The sequence below is a fragment of the Podarcis vaucheri genome, assembly GCF_965113315.1.
Source record: "Podarcis vaucheri genome assembly, chromosome: 12".
Classification (NCBI taxonomy): Eukaryota; Metazoa; Chordata; class Lepidosauria; order Squamata; family Lacertidae; genus Podarcis; species Podarcis vaucheri.
Genome location: NC_138750.1, coordinates 38,784,843 through 38,809,092, shown reverse-complemented (window position 1 = coordinate 38,809,092; position 24,250 = coordinate 38,784,843). Strand labels below are relative to the sequence as shown.

Genomic DNA, 24,250 nt, shown 5'->3' with positions numbered 1-24,250 from the left:
GTTGGGGCATTCATAAATGCCAGTTATTCCTCTCCAGCCTTTGGAAAGATGTGTATTTTAAGTATGGATCCATTCAGTCATACATTTAAAGAGAGTGCCTGTTATGAATACAGCTTATGAAAATCTGACGCTAAGAAAGAACAGGAATGGGCATCTGTTTCTCTCTGTTGGGCATTATACATAAAAGGTGAAAATCTAAACACTTTGGATCACTAGCAAGTCTCTCTTCTTCTTTTTTTACCAAATTAGGTTCTGATTCTTCAAGGCATTCTAATATTAGAATACCTCTTTAGCATAGTTTAAAGACAATGCAGTGCATTTTGGCAGTTTTCGTGGCAGACACGGTATAGGATTGCTCAAGACTTTTAATAATAAATGTGGAGTCATTTGTGGCTATAAAGCCAGTGGCAGAGCAATAAAATTTTATAAGGCCCGGAGGAGATTGGAGGTGCTCTTTCCATGCTGACTCCGTCCCCCTATTATGTGCTGGGGTCACTATGGAGGGACTGTCCTCACAGCAGTTTTGGGCTGTTCCTGATGGGAAGAGGGAGGTGGCATATGCGTCAATTTCTCTGCATGAAATTTAAAGCCCCTTATAGGATTGCAGCTGGTATATTATCCTAACCTGATTAAAGATGAGGCCATTTCTCCCTCAAGCGGCACTGCAGGATCAGTGAGCATCTCTCAGACTGTGAACTTGATCGCTTAGGGGAAAGCTCAGTCATCTCCAGAACCTCAGTTTATTGGCCCTCATCCAGTCCATTGTCTCATCAGGGTGCTGATTAAGGATATCCACTGGCCCTATTCAGGTACTCACTGCCAGGCTTAACTAAGCTGATGAGGAGGGAGGAGAGTAGACAAGCATGCTAGCTCTGTCTTCTGTCCCCATCACCTTCTTCAGGTTTGAGGATGACTTTTGTGTAGTGGGGAAGCCTCCTTGTGGGAGGTCCCACATAAGACCCTCCTCAGGTCTGTGGAAACTACTCTGCTGTTGCAGAAAAGTCCCGCTTGAAAATACAGAAAGTGTAGGAACTCTCTTGCATGCTCTCAACCCACCCTATTTGTTTTTTCAAAGCCCATCAATGAATGCCCGATTCTGACTATTTTATTCTTTGATTTTGATTATTTAATAACTATACCACTTAATATATTAAAAAAGATCTGTACAAAAAACTGAAGCAACGAAAGACAACTTAAATGAAATATTACAAAAATGCATATGAAAATCAGTGCAAAATTACTAATATATATATAAATCGGTATAGTTCCTCACCTGAATCAAACCTGAAGGAAAGAAATTACAATGCAGCTGGTTCTCCTTCAGTTTACCATTGTGTGGATTTACTTAGTCTCCTTATGCTTTCTTGTTACATCTGTCAGTGCTGACTAGAGCTACAGCTGCACTCAATTCAAGTGACCCAAGAAATCAGTTTATTCTCTTTCTGTCCATTTCCTCCTTTACAGAGACAAACACTACAAAAAGTTTTGCACGTGCCACTAAATTTCTCCTAGGGTTGCCCGGTTAGAATTTCAAAGATCAAATTTCATTGCTTCACAGTTCGTTTCTGTGTGCTCGGTTAGGGAGTTTCCAAGCAGTGGCTGTTTTGTGGTGGGATTGAGTTGCATTTTGTGCAGAAATCATTTTGTGAAAGTGTGGTTGATTGGAAGGCATTGTGCAGCAAACCCACTTCCCCAGAAGACTGGACTTATTTCAATAAGGAAAGCAGTGGGAAAATGCACTAGGTTGAGACTTGCTTTGATGCAACATCATCTAACCTCCCCGCAGACAAATCAGAGTGAAGGCTCATTAAATAGCCAGTCATCATTCCTTGCTACCTATGAATGCTCTATAAACAGGTGTTCTGAAAGTGCTCTTGCCCCCTGCACTTTTCTCTGTTTTAGAGCTGCTCCCACCATGATTTGCAATGAAGAAGGGGGCTGTTGATCTAACTCAATGCAGCTGCCGTATATTGTGCAATGTGGCCTTTAATTCTGCACTTAAAGAACATTTCTGAATTCAAAAGTTAGGTGGATGTCTTCCTCCTCCTCCTCCTCCTCCTCCTCCTCCTCCTCCTCCTCCTCCAATATTTCTCATTCACTAATTGCTCGTACGTGACAGCCAAAATACACTTTTGCATTGGAAGCTGGCTTTAGGGAGAACCAAATGGAAACTAACAAGAGAAGCTTGGCAGGAAGAAACTAAAAGGAGAGAGAGCACTTAGGACTATTTTGTCAGCAATATGTTGATGGCACACAGCTCTACTTCTTTACATTTGCAGGTGAGGCAGTGAATGTGCTGGATTGTTGTCTTGCCTCAGGAATGGTCCGGGTGAGAGTCAAGCTCAATCCAGATAAGACTAAAGCACTGCTAGTGGGGATGATGGGAGTTGTAGTCCAGCAACACTGGGGGGGGGCACAGGTTCACCCCTGGCTCCCAGATTCGTATGAGTGCCTCAGAATGGTGGAGGCTTGGGAAACCTTTGTTTATTTTTGTTGTTGTTGGCCAATCCATGAAAAATCCCAGCAAGGGCACTTTGTGAGACCGAATGAAAGAGCGAGTGAGCAATGTTTGTTTTTGTTTTGAAAATCCAGAGTCTGATCTTGGGTCAAATGAGCCCAGACTTTCTGCACCATTGTGATGATGCAGTACAACAGAACAGTGGGATTATTGTTTTGCTGTATCTTTTGACTCCATTTTTAGAGGAAGGCTTCTTCCAAAAATAAGTCAGCCACAACACAAGAGTATGAAAAACAAAACTACAAAGGATTGTTCGATGCATTTCAATAACCTGCTTAAAAAAACCAGTTACGGGAAAGACGACAAAAATAAGTTATGTAACGGGCACATTGTTTTTGCACCATTTTTAAACAATCCAGTTGTTTGGGCTGCCAGGTATAGAATTTGTAAACCGAATCACATATGTATACAACAAGGTGCCTATTTCAGTTTTTGCGTATTAAAGAGCTGCTAGCTTTGCCCATTTATTCTCCTTTGCAAATGGCTCATCCAAGCTTTGTTTGACTGCCTTTTCCCCATGCATCTTCTGAGATTGGAGGCTGGAGGAAAAAATAAAATTGGTGGGGTATTGCAGGGGCAATCAGCAGATGTCCAGTCTTTCCCCCACAAATCCCCCTCCCCTGCAGTCACATCACTTGAGGGAACATGGGGTTTGGAACACACATTTGCCAAGGCAACCAGTAATTCTGCCCAGGGTCACAAGCCCAATTCACACTGCAACATAATTTGGCATGTAGGCTAATGAGCGCCAGTTGGTTTTGCCGTGGAAGAGATGACATCACTGTTCAATTGCATTCAGATGAGACAAGGTGAGATCGAGAAAACATGCCTTTGGGTTGTTGTGCAGCTGCGGGAATGGTAACAAGCAGTTTTTGCAGGCTCTAAGATTTATTTTAGCACCAGCAATTGAGATGCATGCAAGGATATTGAAAAGCTGCATCTTCAGAATACCAGATTTCCTTGTTGACTGGCAAACCTGCTCTCACTCTAAGCTGTCAGGACTGAAACCAGTGGCACTGGCTGTGGTTTAGGTGGGAAGAGGTACTAGAGAAACAGAAGCCCCCTCCACCCCCTCTTCCCCTCCATGAGTCTGTCATATATTATTGTTCTTTCCTTTAGGCAATCTGGGATTCTTCCAGACTCCCAACATACAGTTGCAGCGGATCACTGTGTCCTTTTATCTCTCTTTGATTATCATTCTGTCACTGGGATTGCCACCGAGATAAAAGAGCTGCTGGTCTGAATAATCTGCACCAGTCCCCTTTCCTGTTAAGTATCCAAATCTGTTCCCTGCTGTTTCTTAAAAACAACACACTCGCTCCGCCCCCGCCCCCCTTAGACATTCTGTTCATCCATCTATCGGAAACAAGATCCAAACGCAACAGCCTTGGCTAATGGTTCTGACTGTATTCAAACATTGTACTAAATGGCAAGCGTTGCCACTTTGGTGCCAGATGTGACAAAATACTTATGCAAAAAAAGTACCTTTCTGACATACTCATAGGTAGACAGTCATATTTGATAGTTAACAGGCCTGTGTGCATATTGTGTGTGTATCTTCTGGGATGCTGCGATGGGGGCATATACTGTATAGTGTGAAAGGTGCAACAAAATTCATATGCATGCAATTGCCAGAGTTGGCGAATTACTTGTAGGTTGCACATTTGCTCCCTGGGGTTCCTTTGGAAGAAGGTGCAAGGGAATACCTCTAATAATTACTAAATATTTCCTTGCATTGGGGTGTAGCTCGTGGAGGAATTCAATCATGTGTGAATTGTCTCCCAAGAAATGTCCTCTTTGGCCATAGCCAAGTAGTAGAAAGTGTGCTTTGCATGTAGAATCTCTGCCATCACCAGATGGCGATGGGGGAAGACTCACATCTGAAACCTTTGGAGAGCGGCTGCCCATCGGGGTAAGTAATGCTGACATAGATGGGCTGATGCTGATGGCCTCGCTCAATGTTCATGGCAGCTTCCTGTTCCTTTTCCCTAAGCCTAGATGGATGCACTATGGTAGAAGATGGTCTGCTGAGAACTCCTTGGCTTGTTCTTGCAACACATTCTTAGCTGCTTACATAATTTTTACCCTTGCCGTTCTGCTTCCCAGTCACCTTGAATCTGAGAAGATTCCTAGACTATGAATAGGTTGTGAACAGCTCCTGTAGGTGGTGTTGTAAAATGCATTCTCCTCCGTCGACGTGAGGAACTAAACTAGCTGTCCTCTATAGTACTTTCAAAATGTCTGTTGATAGACAATGCCTTATTAATTTCTACTTCATGAAAAGGGTGTAAAAAGCAGCAGGCACTGCCAGTGTCAGAGCTGCACTTGATATTTAGGTGTAAAGGATCAGAAACCCAAATCCTGTTTTCATTATTCCTCTTTTGCCCAATCATGGTAGCATCAAGGTTTACTGCTTAACTATTACGGGCGGTGTGCATTTAACTTGTTCCATCTGTGCCAGGTTTCCTGCTTGCACAGTGGGATGGACACACCTGCCACGTGCCCCTAAATCTGTTTGGGGTTTCCTCTCAACCCTCCAGAGCAGATTTGGGAGGGTGTAAGGTGTATGCAGGGGAAGAAATTTCTGTTGCACAAGCAGAAATCCTTGAAGTGACAGAATGAGTTGTTTGGATACCACCCATTGTCATCATTATTGATTATTGATATATCAGAATTAATATGTATAAACTAATACACACACCTATGTCAATAGCATCATCAGGAGGCATACTGCTTTACAGAATTCAAGAGGATAGGTCCCTGCCCTGAGGAGCTTACAAGATAAAATTTCTCATGGTGGAAGCAACAAAGGAAAGGAAGACAGGGGATAAACAGGAGAAGCAGCATGCATTCGTTGCCATGGTATGTGCCGTCTTAGGTTTCTCAGCCTTTAGTGCCACCTCAAAAAATATTCCAAAAAGCCACCACCAAATTCTGCCAAAAATCTGCCAGATTCCACCACAATGGCCCCCTCCAAACCTCTTGTCTCAAACTCCAACTCTCCACAGCCCTCAAAGGTCGGTGCAAAGACTCCTGGGATTACTAGCCTTTTCTCCCACTGTTTACGTGCCATTTTTGCATTTTTTGTGCTCTAAGGCCTTTTTCGTCAGTTCCTTTCTTCAGTCAAGTATTTGTTCCTGCAGAACTTTTTAAGGGAACGGGCACATTTTCCTCCTGCTTCACACTGACGTTCCATTGAGGCAATCAGAGTCTTGATACTTGCAAGAAGATACTGTGCAACAAGAAAAGAGCAGAAATGCTTCCTTTATGTAGGTCAGTGATATTCACTACAAAGTTGCCAGGGGCCTCTTTTAAATCTAGGAGATGTGTTTGTGGAGGGGCTTAATAAAATGCAGCTCGTAATGCTAAAGCTAAATCGTGATTCCTTTAAATGCTAAGGAAAGGAAATTACTTCAGATTTTGTGCCCGCAAGCCCAAGTGCACATGTTTGTAACATTCCTCACAAAGGGAGCTGCTGCCTTGCTGCTGCATATCAATTGCTTATCCGCTCTTCAGGCCTTGGAAGTCCCATTCCAGGGAGTCCCGCCTGGCCCCCTCTCTGTTGCCCTTCTGTTGACAGGTGAGAAGGCTTTACTGTTTTGGCTGCTTTTTGTCCTGCTGTGTTTTTACTTAGTGTTGCTATACAGTGGACTTGCTTTTTCATGATTGTCTTCATACTGGATTGATTAGTTACATAGGCTCAGGTGGAGAGATAAGCATATACATATGATGATAAGTGTGTAAGTACAGAAAGCCACAAAGACCATCTATGGGCCAATAAATCGTGGCATATGCCCCCTACGCTCAACAAGTGGTACCACACTTCTAAAAGCTAAAGAAGCTATTGCACTGATCTGGAAAGAATATTACCAGCATCTCCTTAACCGCAACCTCCCCCATAGCTGCTGAGGTCCTCTCACAAATTCTGCAAAAACAAATTAGAGATGAGCTCGCGGTATCTCCAAATTTGGGAGAGTTGTGTACAGCTATTAACCAAATGAAAAACAACAAAGCCAGAGGACCTGTCAAAGTCTTCAAAGTGGGCAGAATTGAATTTAGACAACAACTTCATAAGCTCATCGAAAAAATATAGGAGAGAGAGGAGATCCCAGCAGACTTTAGGGACGCCAAAATTAGCACCTTTAAATAATAAAAAAAGACGACAGAATGGATTGCTATCTTTATTAGCTGTGGCCAGCAAAATTCTTGCAAGGATCTTAGCAAACCGTCTTCTAACTATATCCGAGGCTACTCTTCCTGAATCCCTAAATGCTTTTCAGCCTTCTAGGGAGACAGCGTACATGATTTTCACTGCTCAACAGCTTCAGGAAAAATGCAGAGAGCAAAACCAATGCCTGTATATGGTGTTTATTGACCTGATTAAGGCCTTTGACACTGTAAATCGTAATGCTCTGTGGACTGTCCTCCTGAAAATCGGCTGCCCAACAGGCAGGGAGTTCCAGAGAGTTGGTGCTGCCACGCTAAGGAACTGATTTCTTGCAAGTCCAGAATGAGTGTTATGTGGCACAAGCTCAGGAACCCAGGATTACAGACCTGAAGGAAACCTGTGCCACAACCACAACATAAGAAATTAGGGAAAGGTAGCTGGCAATAAGGGTAGAAAGCTGTAAACAACAGCAGGATGTATGCTACTCCCAAGGCCATCTGGTGAATACCACTCATTCAGGACATTCTCTGTGGTCTACAGCAATCACTAAAAATAGCTTGTCTTGCTCACCTAATTTCTAGAGCCACTGACCCAGTTCATAACTCAGTGACTTTTAAACATTTCTATAATGCAGCTGAAATATCCATTTTAAGTGGGACAAACACACACACACACACACACACACGAGGAATGCTGTGCTCTAGTCCATCTTTTCCATTTCTCTAGAAAGTTTTGTTTTTATTATTGACGTACATTCTTGAAAAGCTGCAATTGCAGACGGTTTCCAGCATTGGATTTCAGATGCAGATTTGCCTTAAGTTTAGCTGTAGGCCTTGAGCCTGGCTCTCAAATATCACATTGATGCAGTCAAAGCAAAGAGGACTCGTTAATAAAAAAAAGCAGTGAGCGTGCACCCTCTAGATTATAGTAGTTGTTCCCGGTTTGAAAGTGCTACTCGCGAGAGAACAGAAGTTTCAGCAGAGCAGGTGGCAGGTGAATTCCTTGGTCAGAACTTCACATTACATTTGAGCGCCTAAAACAATTGGGCCTCTTTTGGAGGAAATGATTCAGAGAGTGGGAATGGCTGTAGCTCGGTAGCAGAAAACCCTGGCTTTCAACCCTGGCCATCTCCCAGGCTGCCAGCCTTTACAGAACAGGGATGGACCATATGTGGTCCTCCCGATCTTGTTAAGACTCCCATCAGCCCCAGACAGCATGGTCAATACCCATGGTTGGGCAGGGGGTGTTATTCGAAAAGTTCTAAAGTCTTCCATAAAGGTCAAGATCGCTGTTCTGGACATTGGCCTTAAAACAATGAACCGACAGCTCAAAACTACACACAACGCTCGTCCCTGGGAAAGAGGCAAGGAGGTGAAGGGAGGTCAAGCCGCTTCACACTTCGAGCCTCAGGGCATGGGAAGATGCCGCATGTGCTCTGCTGCTCACTGACATCTGGCCAAGGATACGTGGCAGCATCTGCTAGGAAGGCGGCCTCTTAATTGCTTCCCTGTAAAGATGAAGGAAGAGTAAAACCACAGTGCCTAGGACTTGCCGATCGTATGGTCGGCAGTTCGAATCCCCACGGCGGGGTGAGCTCCCGTTGTTCGGTCCCAGCTCCTGCCCACCTAGCAGTTCGAAAGCACCCTTAAAAAGTGCAAGTAGATAAATAGGGACCGCTTTATAGCGGGAAGGTAAACGGCGTTCCGTGTGCTGCTCTGGTGCAGGCTCGCCAGAGCAGCGATGTCACACTGGCCACGTGACCCGGAAGTGTCTCCGGACGGCGCCGGCTCCCGGCCTCTAGAGTGAGATGAGCGCACAACCCTAGAGTCTGACAAGACTGGCCCGTATGGGCAGGGGTACCTTTACCTTTACCTAAAGATGAAGGAACTGGCTTTGAATGTGGCCTAAGAGAGGACAAAAAGGCAAGAAAGCTGGGGACCATTTTTCTGTGCCCTTTTAGAGCGGTAGGAGTCAGAATCATATAACTGTAGAGTTGGAAGGGACGCCAAGGTTCATCTAGTCCACCCCCCTGCAATGCAGGAATCTCAACTTAAGCATTCATGACAGATGGCCATCCAAACCTCTGCTTTTATATATGTTGGAAGCTGTCCAGAGTGGCTGGGGCAACCCAGTCAGATGGGTGGGGTACAAATGATAAAATTAACAACAACAACTGTTATGTACTGAGTTGAATAGGATCCAAAATGCAGTGGTCTAATTGGTCCACAGGAGCCACCCAATCACGATGAAGATGATGGAGATGAAGAGATCACCACCTCCCAAGGGAGTCCATTCCACTGTCGAGCAGCTCTTACAGTCATAAAGTTCTTCCTGATGTTTAGTCGGAATCTCCTTTCTTGTAACTTGAATCCATTCATTTTAAGTCCTTCCTTCTGGAGCAGGAGAAAACAAGCTTGCTCCATCCTCCATGAGGCAGCCCTTTAGATATTTGAAAATGGCTAGTATAACTTCTCTCTGTCTCCTCAGTTCCAGGCTAAACTTGCCCAATTCCTTTAACTGTTCCTCATAAGTTTCCATACCCTTGATCATCTCAGTTGCCCAGAGTCAGATTCATGCTTTTGCTCCCACAGTGGCATAAGGCACATGCCTAGGAGACAGACAAAAAAGAGCAGAACTACATGATCAATTGCATGTATGAAAACCCGGGGAGTTTCTTCTACAAAAGAAGGAAGCCTTGGCATAGAACAGACTCTCTCTCTCTCTCTCTCTCTCTCTCTCTCTCTCTCTCGTGTGTGTGTGTGGCTTCGTCCTTTCCCCAAGCCTCTTCCACCCTCTCCACCCCCACAGGAGTTTGGAAAAGGATTTACACTGTTTAAGAACGCTGTAGAAGGAAATGCATTGGGTAGGGAGTTGTAAGAGAAAGGTTGTGGGCAGTTTGCTTGCACACATACAAATAAACACACTCTGCTGCCTCATATAGAGTCAGACCATTGGTCCATCCCAACATTGTCTACGCTAGGTTGGGGAAGGGACACCAGTGGCCTTCCTGACGATGTTGGACTATGTCTCCCATCATCCTTGACCATTGGCTGGGACTGATGGGAGTTGGAGTCTGGAGGGCACCATCTTCCCCACCCCTGCCCTAATGTATCTCAGTGCTGAAGCTTCTTTTCATACCAGCATTTTGCTGGTGAGTTGTGTTTTCTTTCTTTCTTTCTTTCTTTCTTTCTTTCTTTCTTTCTTTCTTTCTTTTTTTATTTATGATTTTAAATTTTATACATTTTGATAATTTTACAATCATTTTAATATTTCAAAACTCAACTTCCTGCTCTTTCTGCAGTTCCTTAAATTTATTTTTTATATTTTATGCATATTCCAAATTAACTTAATTTACCCATTTATTCAACTGCTTTAAATATATACACTTATAAAACTCTTATAATCCTGCCATTGTTCTTATCTGTTTACAGCTTATTTGTAAATACTCAATAAATCATTTCCATTCTTTTATAAAAAGTTTATCTTGATTTCTTATTTTGCCATTTCTACATATTCCGTAAGTTTTTGTATCCATTCTTCTTTCGCTGGGACTTCTTCTTTCCATTTTTGGGCAAGTAACATTCTTGCCGCTTGCAACATTCTTGTCGCATATATGAATAAATTTCTATACAGTTTGGGTAGCTCTGTCCCTATAATTCCCAAAAGGAAAGCTTCTGGTTTTCTTTACAAATGTTGTTTTAACATATTTTTCAGTTCATTATATATCATTTCCCAGTAAGCTTTAGCCTTACTACAAGACCACTACATACGATAAAAATAACCTTCTTTCTCTTTACATTTCCAACACTTATTTGATTTTGATTTCATACCATACTTAACAACTGTTTTCTCTTCAGCCACAGTTGTGTTTGTGGCCAAGCACCATTTTGTGTTTGCTTCCTCTTCCTCACACGCCATACACACCCACCATAACCCACTGGCTCATCAAAGAACACACCTAAAACTTGGAAGCAATGCACTATCTTGCTACTGACTTAATCTTGTGGACGCTTCAGTAATTGGTAATTAGATTTAGCTACATGCTGAGGGTAGTGATTTTCTAAACCCAGTGACCTTGGAATGGCTGCCTGCTGAAGAAAAGGTTAATCATCAGTTGGCATTTTGCAAATAATTCAGAACTCATTAGCTTGACCAAGGAAAGGCAATACTGTGACTAGCAAATAATGTCACTGATTTTGTCTCCTCTACCCTCGGGCTAGCAAGTGGTTGAAGGATGTCTAAATAGGAACTGAGCGGAGTGACATTTTATTGCTACCTGGGAGTGCTGTGTTTAGTTCAGTGGCTGGGAGCCAGCTTCTCCAAGTTACTTGTTTGCTGGAATTTGAGATACGCAGAAGGAGGCAGGAGGTGATTTCAGACACACATCATTTTATTTGTAAGCTGTCTTTCCATAGTTAAAACCATGCTAAAGGAAGCTTACCAACATGGAAAAAACCGCCACGTAATTACAAATATAACAAGAAAAGTAAACAATAAATAAAACACATCGAAGGCTACACAACCAAATCAAACAATTTCCACATTAAATCACAATAAGATCTAAAAATAAAGATACAAAAAATAATAATCTCAAAAAGAACAGCATCCCCTAAACAATTTACCAACCCAAGAGTCTCTACAGCAGCCTCAGCTTTTGTAGCTGGAGTCAGTCAGGGCTCCACCCTCCCAAGGCAGGGAGCAGGTCTTCCAGGACTCGCAGCCAAGATCGTATCAGACTTGAGTCATATTCATAGTGGACCCATTGAAACAAATGTGATTAAGTTATTATTGACTAACTTGTTCTTTGATTTTAATGGGTTTACTCTGAGCTAGGCTGTATACACACTCCTGCTTACCCTGCACCAGTGCACTCCTGCTACATGATGTTGACCACAATCCGTGTCTGTTCTGTACCTGTCCTGTTGTTTCTTACAAAGTGCTCCGTTTTGATGCTTTAAATGATAACATCTTGGAGGTCCCAGGCCTCAAGGAGATTAGACTGGCCTCGACCAGGACCAAGGCCTTTTTGGCTATGGCCCTGGCCTGGTGGAACACTCTGTCACAAGAGACCAGGGCCCTGCGGGATCTGACATCTTTCTGCAGGGCCTGCAAGACAGAGCTGTTCCAACAGGTCTTTGGCCGGGGTCCAGTCTGACTCCCCCTCTCTCCCTATAAGAACTTGCATGAAAGTGGCCTCCCAACTTTGCTCACAGGCTCATCAGTATAAACTGTTAGGCCTGGTGAGCATTTAAGGTCCCCATCCCTAATTTTCGGGTGACCATCTGATTGGATTTCACTTTGAGTCTGATTTGATTTTAGGATGTATTTTAATTGATTGCTTGAGTTTATGGTAATATGTTAGCCACTCTGAGCCCAGTTTTGGCTGGGGAGGGCAGGGTATAAATAATAATAATAATAATAATAATAATAATAATAATAATAATAATAATAACTATTATTATTATTATTATTATTATTATTATTATTATTATTATTATTTCCCCTCCCAAACCACTTTCGATCCAAACAGAAAAAGAACCACCAAGCTGTGTTTTAAGCTGGTAATGCACACACTGCCCTAGTCTGATATTTTATAGTATAAAATGCATTTTATTAATTTTTGCTATATTCCTTTCCCCACTGTTGCAAACAGTTTATAGCAGATTGAAATTTGCAAACAGTTTATAGCAGATTGAAATTAGTTTACTGCAGATGAGTTTAAAAATGGGATGCGTCACGCTACAACAGCACCCACCCACTCACCCCCAGCTAGACCTGAGACTTGCATGGGGAGAAATGAACACGACTTCAATCACACATGCTTTGAGTTAATTACAATCGCTCATATAAGAAAATATTAGAGGGGTGGTCCAAAGGCTTCCCGGTAAAGGGGAGTTTCTACAAGGCAGTTCAGGAATAAAGGACTGGCAAGAGGAAATGGGCAGCAGCACCGAGCGAGGGAAGGCCAATCTATTTATCGGTAATCCGCATAAACATGGTTATATGCGTAAGTTGGTGCGTGAGTTTGTGCCTATCTTACTTTTCCGTGTCTCCTGTTAGTTATGTTTATTGCTGATAATAAGCGATTTTTGTCTTGTAGTACTGGTTCTAACACTGCCCAGCTGTTCTAGTTATATTTTACCAATGTACTTCATAGAGTAATATGCTTGTGTGTGTGTGTGTGTGTGTGTGTGTGTCACAGGCTGAACGTCCACATTTTGGTGGATGTAGACAATCCAAGATCCACATTCAGCCAACCTTGGACGTTCGCTCTGATTGTAATACGTGTAAAGTCAGAGTGCATCATGAGAGAATGTTGGTGTTCAAAGCTCTTCGGTTATTTATGTGGCACTCAGGTTAACCCCTTGCATCAGCAATTGTAATGAAACCTAGTCCACCTACTGTATCAGCAAAGGTAGGAATAGGTATGGCTACCCTGCTCTCATTTACTTCAACCTGGCTGACTTGTGTTGTTTTGAGAAACACTGCTGTGTGTGTGTGTGTAGTGTTGTGAACTCAAAAGTCTCTGTTTCTAATTGCAGGGCGGGGAGCACTGTTATTACCAAGGTCACATCCGAGGGAATTCAGAATCGTTTGTTGCCCTGTCAACCTGCCATGGACTTCAGTAAGTTTGTCTAAGATGTTGTATACAAATAGCTAACTTGGAAAAAAAGGGGGGGGTGAACTTTCTAGCACAGGCTCTGTAGAGCGTGTGCTCTGCCATGGCCTGGCAGCCCCAGACCCAAATTACCATCAGTGGCAGCACTATCTGCAGCAGTGACAAGGGTGCTGAAGAAAACACTTCTTTCTCCTCTTGCACCTTGCTATTCATTGCAGGTCAGAGGGCTCCAGGAGTGACGGGCATCTCCAGTGTTTACTGAGCTGTCCGGGCAAACATTGGAGCAAACTGGAGCACTCTTTCCAGCTTCTGGAGAGCTCCAACCTACTATCGATGCTGATGGTGGTGTGCCAGAGGGAGGAAAGGTCGAGAGAGAGAGAGAGAGAGAGAGAGAGAGAGAGAGAGAGAGAGAGTTGGGTGGCGCATTTTACCGCAGTTCATAGTGCTTGGCACTTTTTAGAAATGAATTAGAAGATAGGAGAGAATGACTTCCTTCTCCATTGTTGGATTTCAACAGGAAGGAAAATCCACCTTCTGCTGATTGGTAGGGGTTGCTCTCTGTGTGTTTTCTCTGCAAGTATGTGTATGTATGTATGTATGTATGTATGCATGTATGTGTGCTGCCTGTGTGTGTGTGAGAGAGAGAGAGAGAGGGGGGGTAGTGTGTGTGTGTGTGTGTGTGTGTGTGTGTGTGAGACAGGTGGCAGGTAGTGTGTGGCACAGGCACAAATAGAGGATCACACTCACCACTGGCTTGTGACCCTTGAAGGCTTGTCCAAACAGTGAATTGCAGCTCTTGGGCCAAAAAGGACTTCACTACCCCAGGGTAAGCAATACTGAGCTAAATAGACCAATTATATGACTCAGTATAAGGCAACTTCTGATGCAAACATGTCCATCATTCTATTCATCCTACCACTTGTTTGTTGTTGTTTTTTTAAATGGGGCAAATTGGAAATACTTGTAGTTTTGGAAGCAACTCACATTTACCTTGATTGCTGAATGAGCCGTTTTGCTCTCAGTCCATTCTGCATTAGCTGTATTAGATACCAGCTCAACAACCAGCTTGCGATAAATACTGTGTTTACTCGAATCTAACGTTAGCACACATTTTCTGGCTGAATGACTTTGTGAAAATCAAGGTGTGCATTAGATCCAATGGCACATTTGCATTCACCAGCAGATACCCTTTTTTTGTTTCAAGGTTCTGAAAATTGAGGTACGCATTAGATTCGATGGCACATTGGACTCGAGAAAATATGGTAGATACCTATAGGCAAGTAGGTGTCTTAAAGAGGATTAGACAAATATATGGCGGAAAAACCCAACTGGTGGCTACTAAAAACCGCTTCAAGGTTTTCTGCTGTAGTCAAGTGGTGTGTGTGTGTGTGTGTGTGAGAGAGAGAGAGAGAGAGAGAGAGAGAAAGAGAGAGAGAGAGAGAAATAAATAAAAGATATAAATACTAGCCAGGAAGGCTAGACGTAGCCACAGCTTTATCAGCCCCAGCTAGAATGGCAAGTCTTCAGAGTCGAGAAACAGGTGAAGGCCACCACATCGATTACCCCTGGTGTAGTGGCTCAGAGACTGTACTTTGAACCTGTTCAGCTCTCGCCTGAGCTATGAACTCACAAAGTGGGCTTAGGCAAGCCACTGCCTCAAAGCCTTCACCCCCCCAACCGCCGTCCCTCTATAGTATTGTGGGAGGGGGGAGCACTGGCCTCCTTCACAGGTTACCTGTGGAGATTACTGAGATAGTGTATTCAACACATTTGAAACGTTCTAAGCGCAGTGTCCTTATTGGTCTGTTTCTCTATATTTGATCTACATATGATACAACATTAGGCCTGAGGGATCATCCTGTGGTAAGAGATTGCTTCTAAGGTCATGATGAGGCTATAAATAGAAAGCTCTTACCTCTTTGTCATCATTCAATTTCCCTGAAAGGCCCTGCACTTACCTTATGGGATCTTCATTGATTTATTGCTCAGTACTTTTGGTATCATTTTTCAAAATATACTTTAAAAATTATTATATGTGTATTTGCAAGACTGACCTTTTTTTTTTTTTAGTTTGTCAACCCTCCCCCACCCCTGAGTAATAAAAATATGTGGCTTCTTCTTTTTTCTTTTGCAATAATCAGGACTTGAGAGTGGGCCACGTTACGTGCTGAGCTCAGGTTACATGCTGAACATCAGCCTAAAAATAGTATATTTTTAATGCAGTCTGCAGGGTTTGGCTGCATGACTTCCTTTAATAGTAAGATGTATTATTTATTTATATATAAAAATTGCATTCTGCAATTTCATTTAAAAGAAACCAAAGTGGTTTGCAACAATCACACAACACAAATTCAAACTGATCACCAGCTAACTATTACAGAAAAACGTTTGCTTCATAATTTTCTGTGTTTGCCTGGCAGCAACGAAAAGTTTCCAGCAAACGTTTGAAGGTTACTACAGAAGGCACCTGCTGAATCTCTCTTGCATTCCTTAGGAATGGGCCAATAAAGGCTGGGTTTCACTGTGATGTTAAATCAGCCTCACTACCCCAGGGGAATAACCACTGAAGTTCCTACAGATGATCAATCTGGGATATAAGGGTTCAGACATAAGGGTTCAGACAGTCCCTAAGGTATCCTGGGTCTAAATTGTTCAGACAAAATAACTTGCCTCAGGAGTAGATGGGCAGAGTGTGCAGATGTTTTAACAATGGCCTCACATGTTTGCCCCCTCCACCAGCAGTCCAGCTGCAACATTCTGCATAAGCCGCAGCTTGTAAACCAAGTCCGAGGGCAGCCCCAAACAGATCACCTACTCCAGCCTTGAGGTTATTAACACAGGAACTACAGTGGTCAGGGTATCCCTTTCCAGGAATGGCCATAGCTGGCAAACTAGACAGAGCTGGCAAAAGGCTCTCCTAGCCACAGAGGACACTTGGGGCTCTGGTGACAGAGGTGTATCCAGAAGAACCCCCAAGCTACACACCTGCTCCTTCAGAAGAAGTGCAGACCTGTCCAGAACAGTGAACCTGCCTATTTCCCAGACATATATTGGCTCTTAGACCATTATCCGTGATGCTTGCTTTGCCTACCAGACGATGATAGGCCCCGTCAAAGTGGGACTGCTTGATGGCTCCTTGCTGATTTCGTCTTGTTGGCTTGTGATTTACAGTGACACTTTCCATTCATCTTGGTTTCGACTCTCAGCATTTTGGTCCAACTTTCCAGACCCGATGATTTGTGAAGAAGACATAAATCTGCAGTATACTTGTCCAGCTCTCTTTAATTATCTCTTTCTTTCAGCTGCTGAATGTTAATAATATATCATATCCATCCTAAAAACAGAAGGAAGCCGAGATGGAAGACTTGTATGTGTTGGTGGGCAGCTGGGCCTTCCTGAGTGTATTGTGGCCCTCTACTTCCTCCTTCAGGCCACTCGCAGAAAGAGTTAGACCACATCAGATAGGATGGCCCTTTGCTGATTTCGTCTTGTGGGCTCCTGAGCACCCTCCTCAGTCCCACCTCAGTATATTAAGGGAGGGTACTAGCTGTCAGCCAAACTGGGGCTGTGCCAGCTTTGTGAGAATATCTGACAAGTCACCTATCCACCATTACCACATATGCAGGTGTATGTGGGGTTTGTGCCATATTGTCCATGTCACGCTTGGGGGGGGGGGAAATAGAATCATAGCAACGTAGAGTTGGAAGGGACCCCACGGGTCATCTAGTCCAACCCCCTGCAATGCAGCGTGGGGCTCAAACCCACAACACTGAGTTTAAGGAGTTGCACTGAGCACCATACCAGCTTTAGATTTTTAAAATGCAAAGGTGTAGGACAGAATTTATCAGATACATAACGCTAGAGAGTTTAGCTGTGTCCAGCGAAGCATTGACTTTTGCGAGGTGTGCCTCTCTTGCAGCCACAGCTAAATGTCAGTTTTGGGGCCATTGACTACGGCAGAATTCGTGAGCCCCATAGTGAAATCCCTAATTCCATCAGCTCACAGAAGACACAAGTACATTGTTGCAGAATGGAGGATTGCAGACACTTAGAAAGGAAAGGCCATCTTAGAGCATCTCTCTAGTTAGTAAATGATATAGTGCCTGTAAGACACCAGTACCTGCAGCTGTTCAGGCAAGCCAGGTGTTCTCCCTGGGTTGCAGTGCTGCCTATTGGTGGCAAGCAGGAGACACTGCACATTGATGCGTTTAATGAACTAAAACTCAAGGTGATTTGGGTAGTAATTCCTGCAAGGCAGACAGAAATTGTCAAGAGTGTTTTAGAGTGTAGTGTGTTTCCTGATAATCTTTTACTTTGTTGTCTTTAAAACACCAGCTATTAAGTTCACAGTATATCATTATATATATATATATACATACATAGTTGTATTTTTTATTGTGTGAGTCTGATATTTCCCTAATTCTTAACAGCGGCATGTTCTATGATGGAAATCACACATATCTTATTGAGCCGGAAGAAAACTACACTTCACAAGTAAGTAGATAAGTGTTTCGTAAGTGGAATGCGGATATTATCTACAGGAAGCATATTTCGCAAAGTTGCTCTTTCCTTCTTTAGCAAACAATTTAGGAATTCTTATGTAGGTTCCAGCTGAGTTTCTGAACTGTCAGAAGGTTGCATCAGAAAAATACGCTTCTCAGCTTCATAACAGATGGCATTTAATAACACCCTTTGGTGCTAGAGTAAAGTCCCAAGAAAGTTTATTTTGTATTGCTTTACTAAATTTAGATGTTTCTAATTTCAGGAGGAATTCCATTTACACTCTGTTTACAAATCCAGATTATTTGAATTTCCTTTGGATGATCTTCCATCTGGTATGTGTGGTTTTTTTAAATCTTGGGGTTTATTTAAAAAACCGAACATACTCTTAGCTCATCCTTCATTGATGCACTTACTTCATAGTTAATCATTTGTAGGGTTTGATTTTGTTATTTTTAAACTAGAGGCTGAAGAAAATAATCTGCCAGCCTGCTTGGGAAACAGAAAAAAATCTAACTCCTCTTCTAGTACAAAGTCTGTTCTCTAAAACCCCCCTCCCTCCAAAAATATTTTTAGCTTTTTGATATTATGATAGTTATTTAATGACTGGTTTTAGGAGTCTCCACAGATAAAAAACAGGCAGATTATAACTGATGCTCTTCTGTAAACACATTAATGCTTACCTCTCTTTAGATTTAAGTTTAATAAATGAGCTATATATATTAAAACCCCCCAGCTCCTAATGATAATAATAATAATTTATTATTTCTACCCTGCCCATCTGGCTGAGTTTCCCCAGCCACTCTAGGCAGCTTTCAACAGAACATTAAAAACAGAATGAAACTTCAAACATTAAAAACGTCCCCAAACACGGCTGCCTTCAGATGTCTTCTAAAAGTCGGATAGTTGTTTATTTCCTTAACATCTGATGGGAGATGCTGAAGATCTGAAGAGGGTGTTTTCAAGGCGTAAGAACAAAAGCACATAAGACAAGCTTGCTGGATCCTGTCCGTGACTCAGCTAGTCCAGCATCTTGTTCTCACCGTGGCCAGTCAGATGTCTGTGGGAAGCCTGAAAGCTGGACATGAGCACAACATTACTCTGCCTACTGGTATTCAGAAGCATAATGCCTTCACAGTGGAGGTAGAATCTAGCCATCATGGCTGGCAGCCATTGATAGCCTTGTCCTTTGTAAAGGCAAATGCTTGCATGCTTTCCATAGGTATTTGGCTGGCCACTGGGAGAAGAGGATGTTGGACAACATGGACCACTAGCCTGACGCAGCAGGTCTGTTCTTATGTCTTCAGTTCTGTCCAGTGGTCCCTTTTACGAATTGGTAGGATTTCTTCCATGTTCTGCCTGCAATCCACAATCAGTTTGTTCTGTTCAGCATCATTCTTTGAAAAAATAATAGAGCACACACCACGCCGAAGTAGTATTGTGGTATTGTTTGCGTGCATGTTGTGTGAAAATTTACTCAGGAGACAAAACGATTGAACCCATAGCCATGGTTGCTGCAGTCAAAGCTTACCATGAAACTGAGGGGTAATTAGAAACACAAAAATTGGTTCCACACCTTTTCTTCTTCCTTGCCTTATTTAGTTGCTTATTACATTTTTATTTTGCGCTTCCTGTAAGGAACTAAAAAAACCAGCAAGCAGTTTTTCCACCCTTAATCCTCACAGCAACCCTGTGAGTTGGGCTGGAGTGGTTCAAGGATACGTAGTGGGTTTCATGGATGAGTAGCACCTTGGGCCTCTCTGGTCCTCGTCTTTACCATTACACTACACTGCTTACTTTGAGAAGTCAGTATGTGTTTTCCCCGCCCCTTATTTGCACAAATAGCACTTTTGTTGCAGAGAGATATTATTGTCTCGGCAGCTAAATTGTCATCTCCCAGATAATACATGCTTAGCTTTTGTAACTGGAGGGTGGGTTATGGCTGTGTTCATGGATTTATTCTGGGCCTGATTTTTATTTTGTACTATTCTTGAAGCTGTGAGTAATTAATATTTAGGTACATTTAAACGGATGGGTAAACCTGTTAGGGGAATCTGGAAATATTTCAGTGCCTATGAAAACATTCTGAAGTGTTTGGGGTTGGTTGGGGAGCCTTTTTCCATGTTGAGGGCCACTTTTCCTTGGAGGTAATCTGGCAGGGGCCACATCCCAGCAGTGGGTGGTTCTGGAGCCCCTGATGGTCAGAATCAAAGTCAAAAGGGGTGGGGCCAACTCTCTTCTCTTTCTTTTCCTGCCTCTCCCTTTTCTCCCTCCTGCCAAACCACATCAAATTGCTGTATCAAAATACTGAGTGCTACATGTAGTTATGCCGAGGGCTGTATGTGGCCCTGAGACTGCTGATTGCCCACCCCTCTTTTAAATCATCTAAAAGAGTTCAGAAAGAAGACTGCTGCCTTTTTCCTTTTTTTTTTTTAAGAAAGGTCAAAACATGATAAAACTACTGTTGCATGGGATGGATGATGAAGAAATATGTTTGTGTATGAAAGCTACACTCGGTTGCATAAAAGCTGTCGGGTTTTTTCACTCTCAGTTTTTTAGAGACAGCAAAAATCATTTTTCAGTTATTCGTCTATCCCTCCTGGGGGCAGTTTCAGAAGTAGGTGGGTGATGATACGCTTCTGGTTTTTCGTAGCAAAATCCATTTATATGATCGGTCAGATAAGGAAACTTTGCCTTTTGGTAAAATGCTGAGATGTTTGTTATATAGGCTTTTTATGCTGTTTTTGGTTCTGACTTCTCTTCATGCCATTAATACTTTTTTTATATAAAAAAATCTTATCTCGCCTAATTAAAATGCTGATATAATTGGGCTTTGATCATCCCTGGCCCGGGCTGCCATCCTTCACAGACTTGCCTGAAAATTAGTGCTGTTGACGTCAGTGGGAGTAAGGGCTCCATTTAACAGTGCACATTTCCTGCACTCGAAATGCTTTGGTGTAGGAAAATGGATGTGAAGAGCTGGTTGTCTTTGGCCGCTGACTATGCATCAAAGCTTACAGTAACATACTGATCATAATGACAAAATAACTGCTAGAGCAGGGTGAGGGACCTTTACCCTTCAGACATTGTTGGATCCTGTCTCTTATTGTCCCCTAATATTGGCAGTCCTAGATGGGGCTCACAGGAGATGGAGTTTCAGCAATATCAGGAGGTCCATCAGTTCCCCACTCCTGTGGTAGAGGCTCAGTAATATTCTGCTCATGTTGGTTCTTTGTGTACAGTGGTGCCCCACAAGACGAATGCCTAGCGAGACGAAAAACTCGCAAGACGAAAGGTTTTTTCGTTTTTGAGTTGCTTCGCAAGACGAATTTCCCTATGGGCTTGCTTCGCAAAACGAAGCTTGCCCCCGCACCCCGGACCTCTTTTGAAGCAAGGGGCGGCGGGGAGAAGATCGCTTCTCCCCGTTGCCAGCCCCGCAATCTCCGGGGACAGAGGGGAAGGCGCGCGCGCGCCTTCCCCTCTCTCCCTGGACCCCTTTTGAACCAAGGGGCGGCAACGGGGAGAAGCGATTCTCCCCGCTGCCCCTTCCCTTGCTTTAAAACAGCTCCCCTCTGTCCCCGGACGGTCTCCATAGGAACGCATTGATTGATTTTCAATGCATTCCTATGGGAAACCGTGCTTCACAAGACGAAAAACTCGCAAGAAGAAAAAACTTGCGGAACGAATTAATTTCGTCTTGCGAGGCACCACTGTATATATAAAGGTGGAGCATGCTGTGGCTATGTAAGTAGCCATTAGAAAAGCAGGTATGCAGCCATGGAGAAATGGAAACTAGGTATTTTTTTGAGACTACCTTTCTTATCTGTGTTGTTATTGAAGTCTATAAGTCCACTTTCCACATGGTGGTGCCCAAGGCCACCGTTTATTTGCAGGAAAGCATTTTGAAGGGTGCAGAAATGTAAACCTCCACTTTTAATATTGAGCCACGCATGAAACGCTTGCAATATTTTGCTGCTGTTGTTCAGCCTTGCTCAATGCAATTGCTTTCTTTGTCCTGCTGTTGAAAATGGCTATCTTTTATCGATCCGTGTTGTTCTGACTTGAAATGTGTGTATTCCATTCAGAGTTCTGGCACATGAACACCACGTCACAGAAGTTCGTTGTGAAACCAAGACACAAAAGAAGAAAAAGGCAGGTATGTGCCTGTGCTTTTCCCTTGAAAGAATGTGCATTCAGGCATATCTTTCGGTGGGTATGGGATTCTTTTTGGAAGGACGCGTGGGCTTTCAGAACTCTATGGACTTCAGTGCTTTCTGCAAAGACACACCTGTTATAGTACGGTTTGGACATTGTCCCCTCATGCAAGTAACATGCTGTGTCCAGCATCACCTGGTGACTCCGTAGAAGAACTCTGCCATAGACAGCGTTGCTCTGGAAGTCCTATGTCATCTGCTGTATCAGAAATCCAGTCCCAAAAGCAAACTGCTTCTTTGCTTTGGGCAGGAAGCATGATTCCCCCTTGCCTCCTATTCCACATTTGTCCACTACGCTGTCAGAAGGCGTTCCTTCTGGTCATTTCCAGCAGGAGTACTTGTGTCTTGGTGATGGAGAGATTATTTCCCTTCCTGTGTATGGAAGGGTGAATATGCCCTCTTGACACTGATGTCATTCCTACCTACCTGGACAGGGTTTGGACCGAGGTCAGCGCTACAGAGCTGCTGGTGACCAATCCAGCAGTCCCACCAATTCACCTGTGTGTCCCTATTGTGACCCACCCACATCTTGGTTTGTAGCAGCAGTGCCAGGGACAGGAGGGCAGCTCCTGTAGGATAAACTTCCCTTTTGTGGTCTCAGAGAAGAGGACACTTTGTAGAGGAGAAAAAAGCAGTTTTATTGTGTACCCAGGTGAGAGTGCAGAGTAGTGCAGACCACACACCCAAAACACATTGGCAAGAACAGTTATACATTTCTACTGGGAGGATATTCTACTTAACACAGCCAATCGTGGAATTCCATAGCGTATCTATTACTATATGGAAGCTTCTCTTATAAGAAAAAATCCTGATCTCTAGGCTTTTCTTACGCCTGTGCAATAAACTTGTTTACTTCATAATTATGTCCTTGCACTTAGTAAGCAAATACTTGACAAGTGACTACTTCCTTTTTGGTTACTTCTGCTTTTCCTTGGCTAACTGTTGACTGTGGTGTCCATGGGGTAGAGGAATGCTGAGCATCCCTTTTTGTATACAGGACAATCAGAAAGGACATAGAAATCTCTCTGCCGCATCACACTTGCTACTACTGAGTGTAAGGGAAAGTGAGTGTATGTGTGATCCTTCAAAGGTAGCAGCACGTCTTAGATTTCATGCTACACACATACACTTACAGTCTCATGTCAGGTGTGTGCCATTGGGAAACGTGCAAGACCTGTATCAAGGTGATCTCCCAGGATGTTCTCTAGAACAAACATGCTCTCCATCTGGGGCTGAGCTTTCTGACGTCAACAATTGCATGGCACAATTTTTCTGGAGAACCTGCAGGGGGACCCAGCACATAGGCGTGCTGTGCTTTGTATCTGACAAAGTAGGAAAAACGCTTCAGCTTCTCAAAATCCTTTTAATTACAGAATTCTCTAAATAAGCCAGTTGCTTTTTGTTTGTTTAGTTTATAAATTGTTGAGCTTATTGGCGCACACACTACTCTGGAACAGATTTGTGGCATTCCTATAGAAAGACCACACTTTGATGGGAGGCAGGTCACAATCAATACCTTAATGCAAAATTTGCCCATTATGTTTCTTCCAGAGTTGCATCAGAATTAGATTGCTGATGCTGGGAGGCATGGCATATATTCTGTTGCTAATTTGGTACATGGAACTACTTGTAAGTGCTTTTGTAATGAGGCCAGAACGAAGGAAATAAATTCATTCCAACACGATGAGTTGTATTACAATCAGATACGTTGACATTTTACACATTTACAGTTTCTTACTCTTTCCGCAGGTTCACCAGAGCCCGCATAAAGTTGAAGAGGAAACTAAATATGTTGAGCTAATGATCGTAAATGACCATCTAATGGTGAGGTTTGCATTTTGGGCCTTTTTGGAGTAATCAATAATTCACGCGTAGCATTGTGCCTGCAGTAGATTAACAATAAAATACCTATAGCAAAATGATTCTAAGCTGTGCAGATATATATGATCAGAGTGAAGTCTGAGCTTGTTTGAAGTTATGCCTAGAGCGGCTCCATAGAACTTCTAAAAACATAGGAAAGGTCAGTAAGTATACAGCGTAATCCTATATATAAGTCTTCTCAGAACAAAGCCCCATTGAGTTCAGTGGATTTAATCCCTGATAGGATTGCAGCCACAGAAGGCTTTGGTTGTATACAGAACATTTCTTCTAAATTACAGTATTAGCTGAACGGCATATATTTAGTTAAGAGAAACTATCCACAAAGTTTGAAAGCAGCCATGAATGTAATA

At 43.0% G+C, this 24,250-nt stretch overlaps 1 protein-coding gene across 12 annotated transcripts in view; it reads left to right on the top strand.

Annotated features, from left to right (window-relative positions):
- ADAM22 (ADAM metallopeptidase domain 22) overlaps positions 1-24,250 on the top strand; it is a 120,668-nt gene that overhangs the window by 51,881 nt on the left and 44,537 nt on the right. For all 12 annotated transcript variants that reach the window (XM_082194132.1, XM_082194136.1, XM_082194142.1 and 9 more), the window contains exons 5-9: positions 13,229-13,311; positions 17,736-17,799; positions 18,071-18,140; positions 21,891-21,961; positions 23,769-23,843. In XM_082194132.1, the coding sequence (XP_082050258.1) occupies positions 13,229-13,311; positions 17,736-17,799; positions 18,071-18,140; positions 21,891-21,961; positions 23,769-23,843 (363 nt within the window). The remainder of the gene's footprint in view (positions 1-13,228; positions 13,312-17,735; positions 17,800-18,070; positions 18,141-21,890; positions 21,962-23,768; positions 23,844-24,250) is intronic.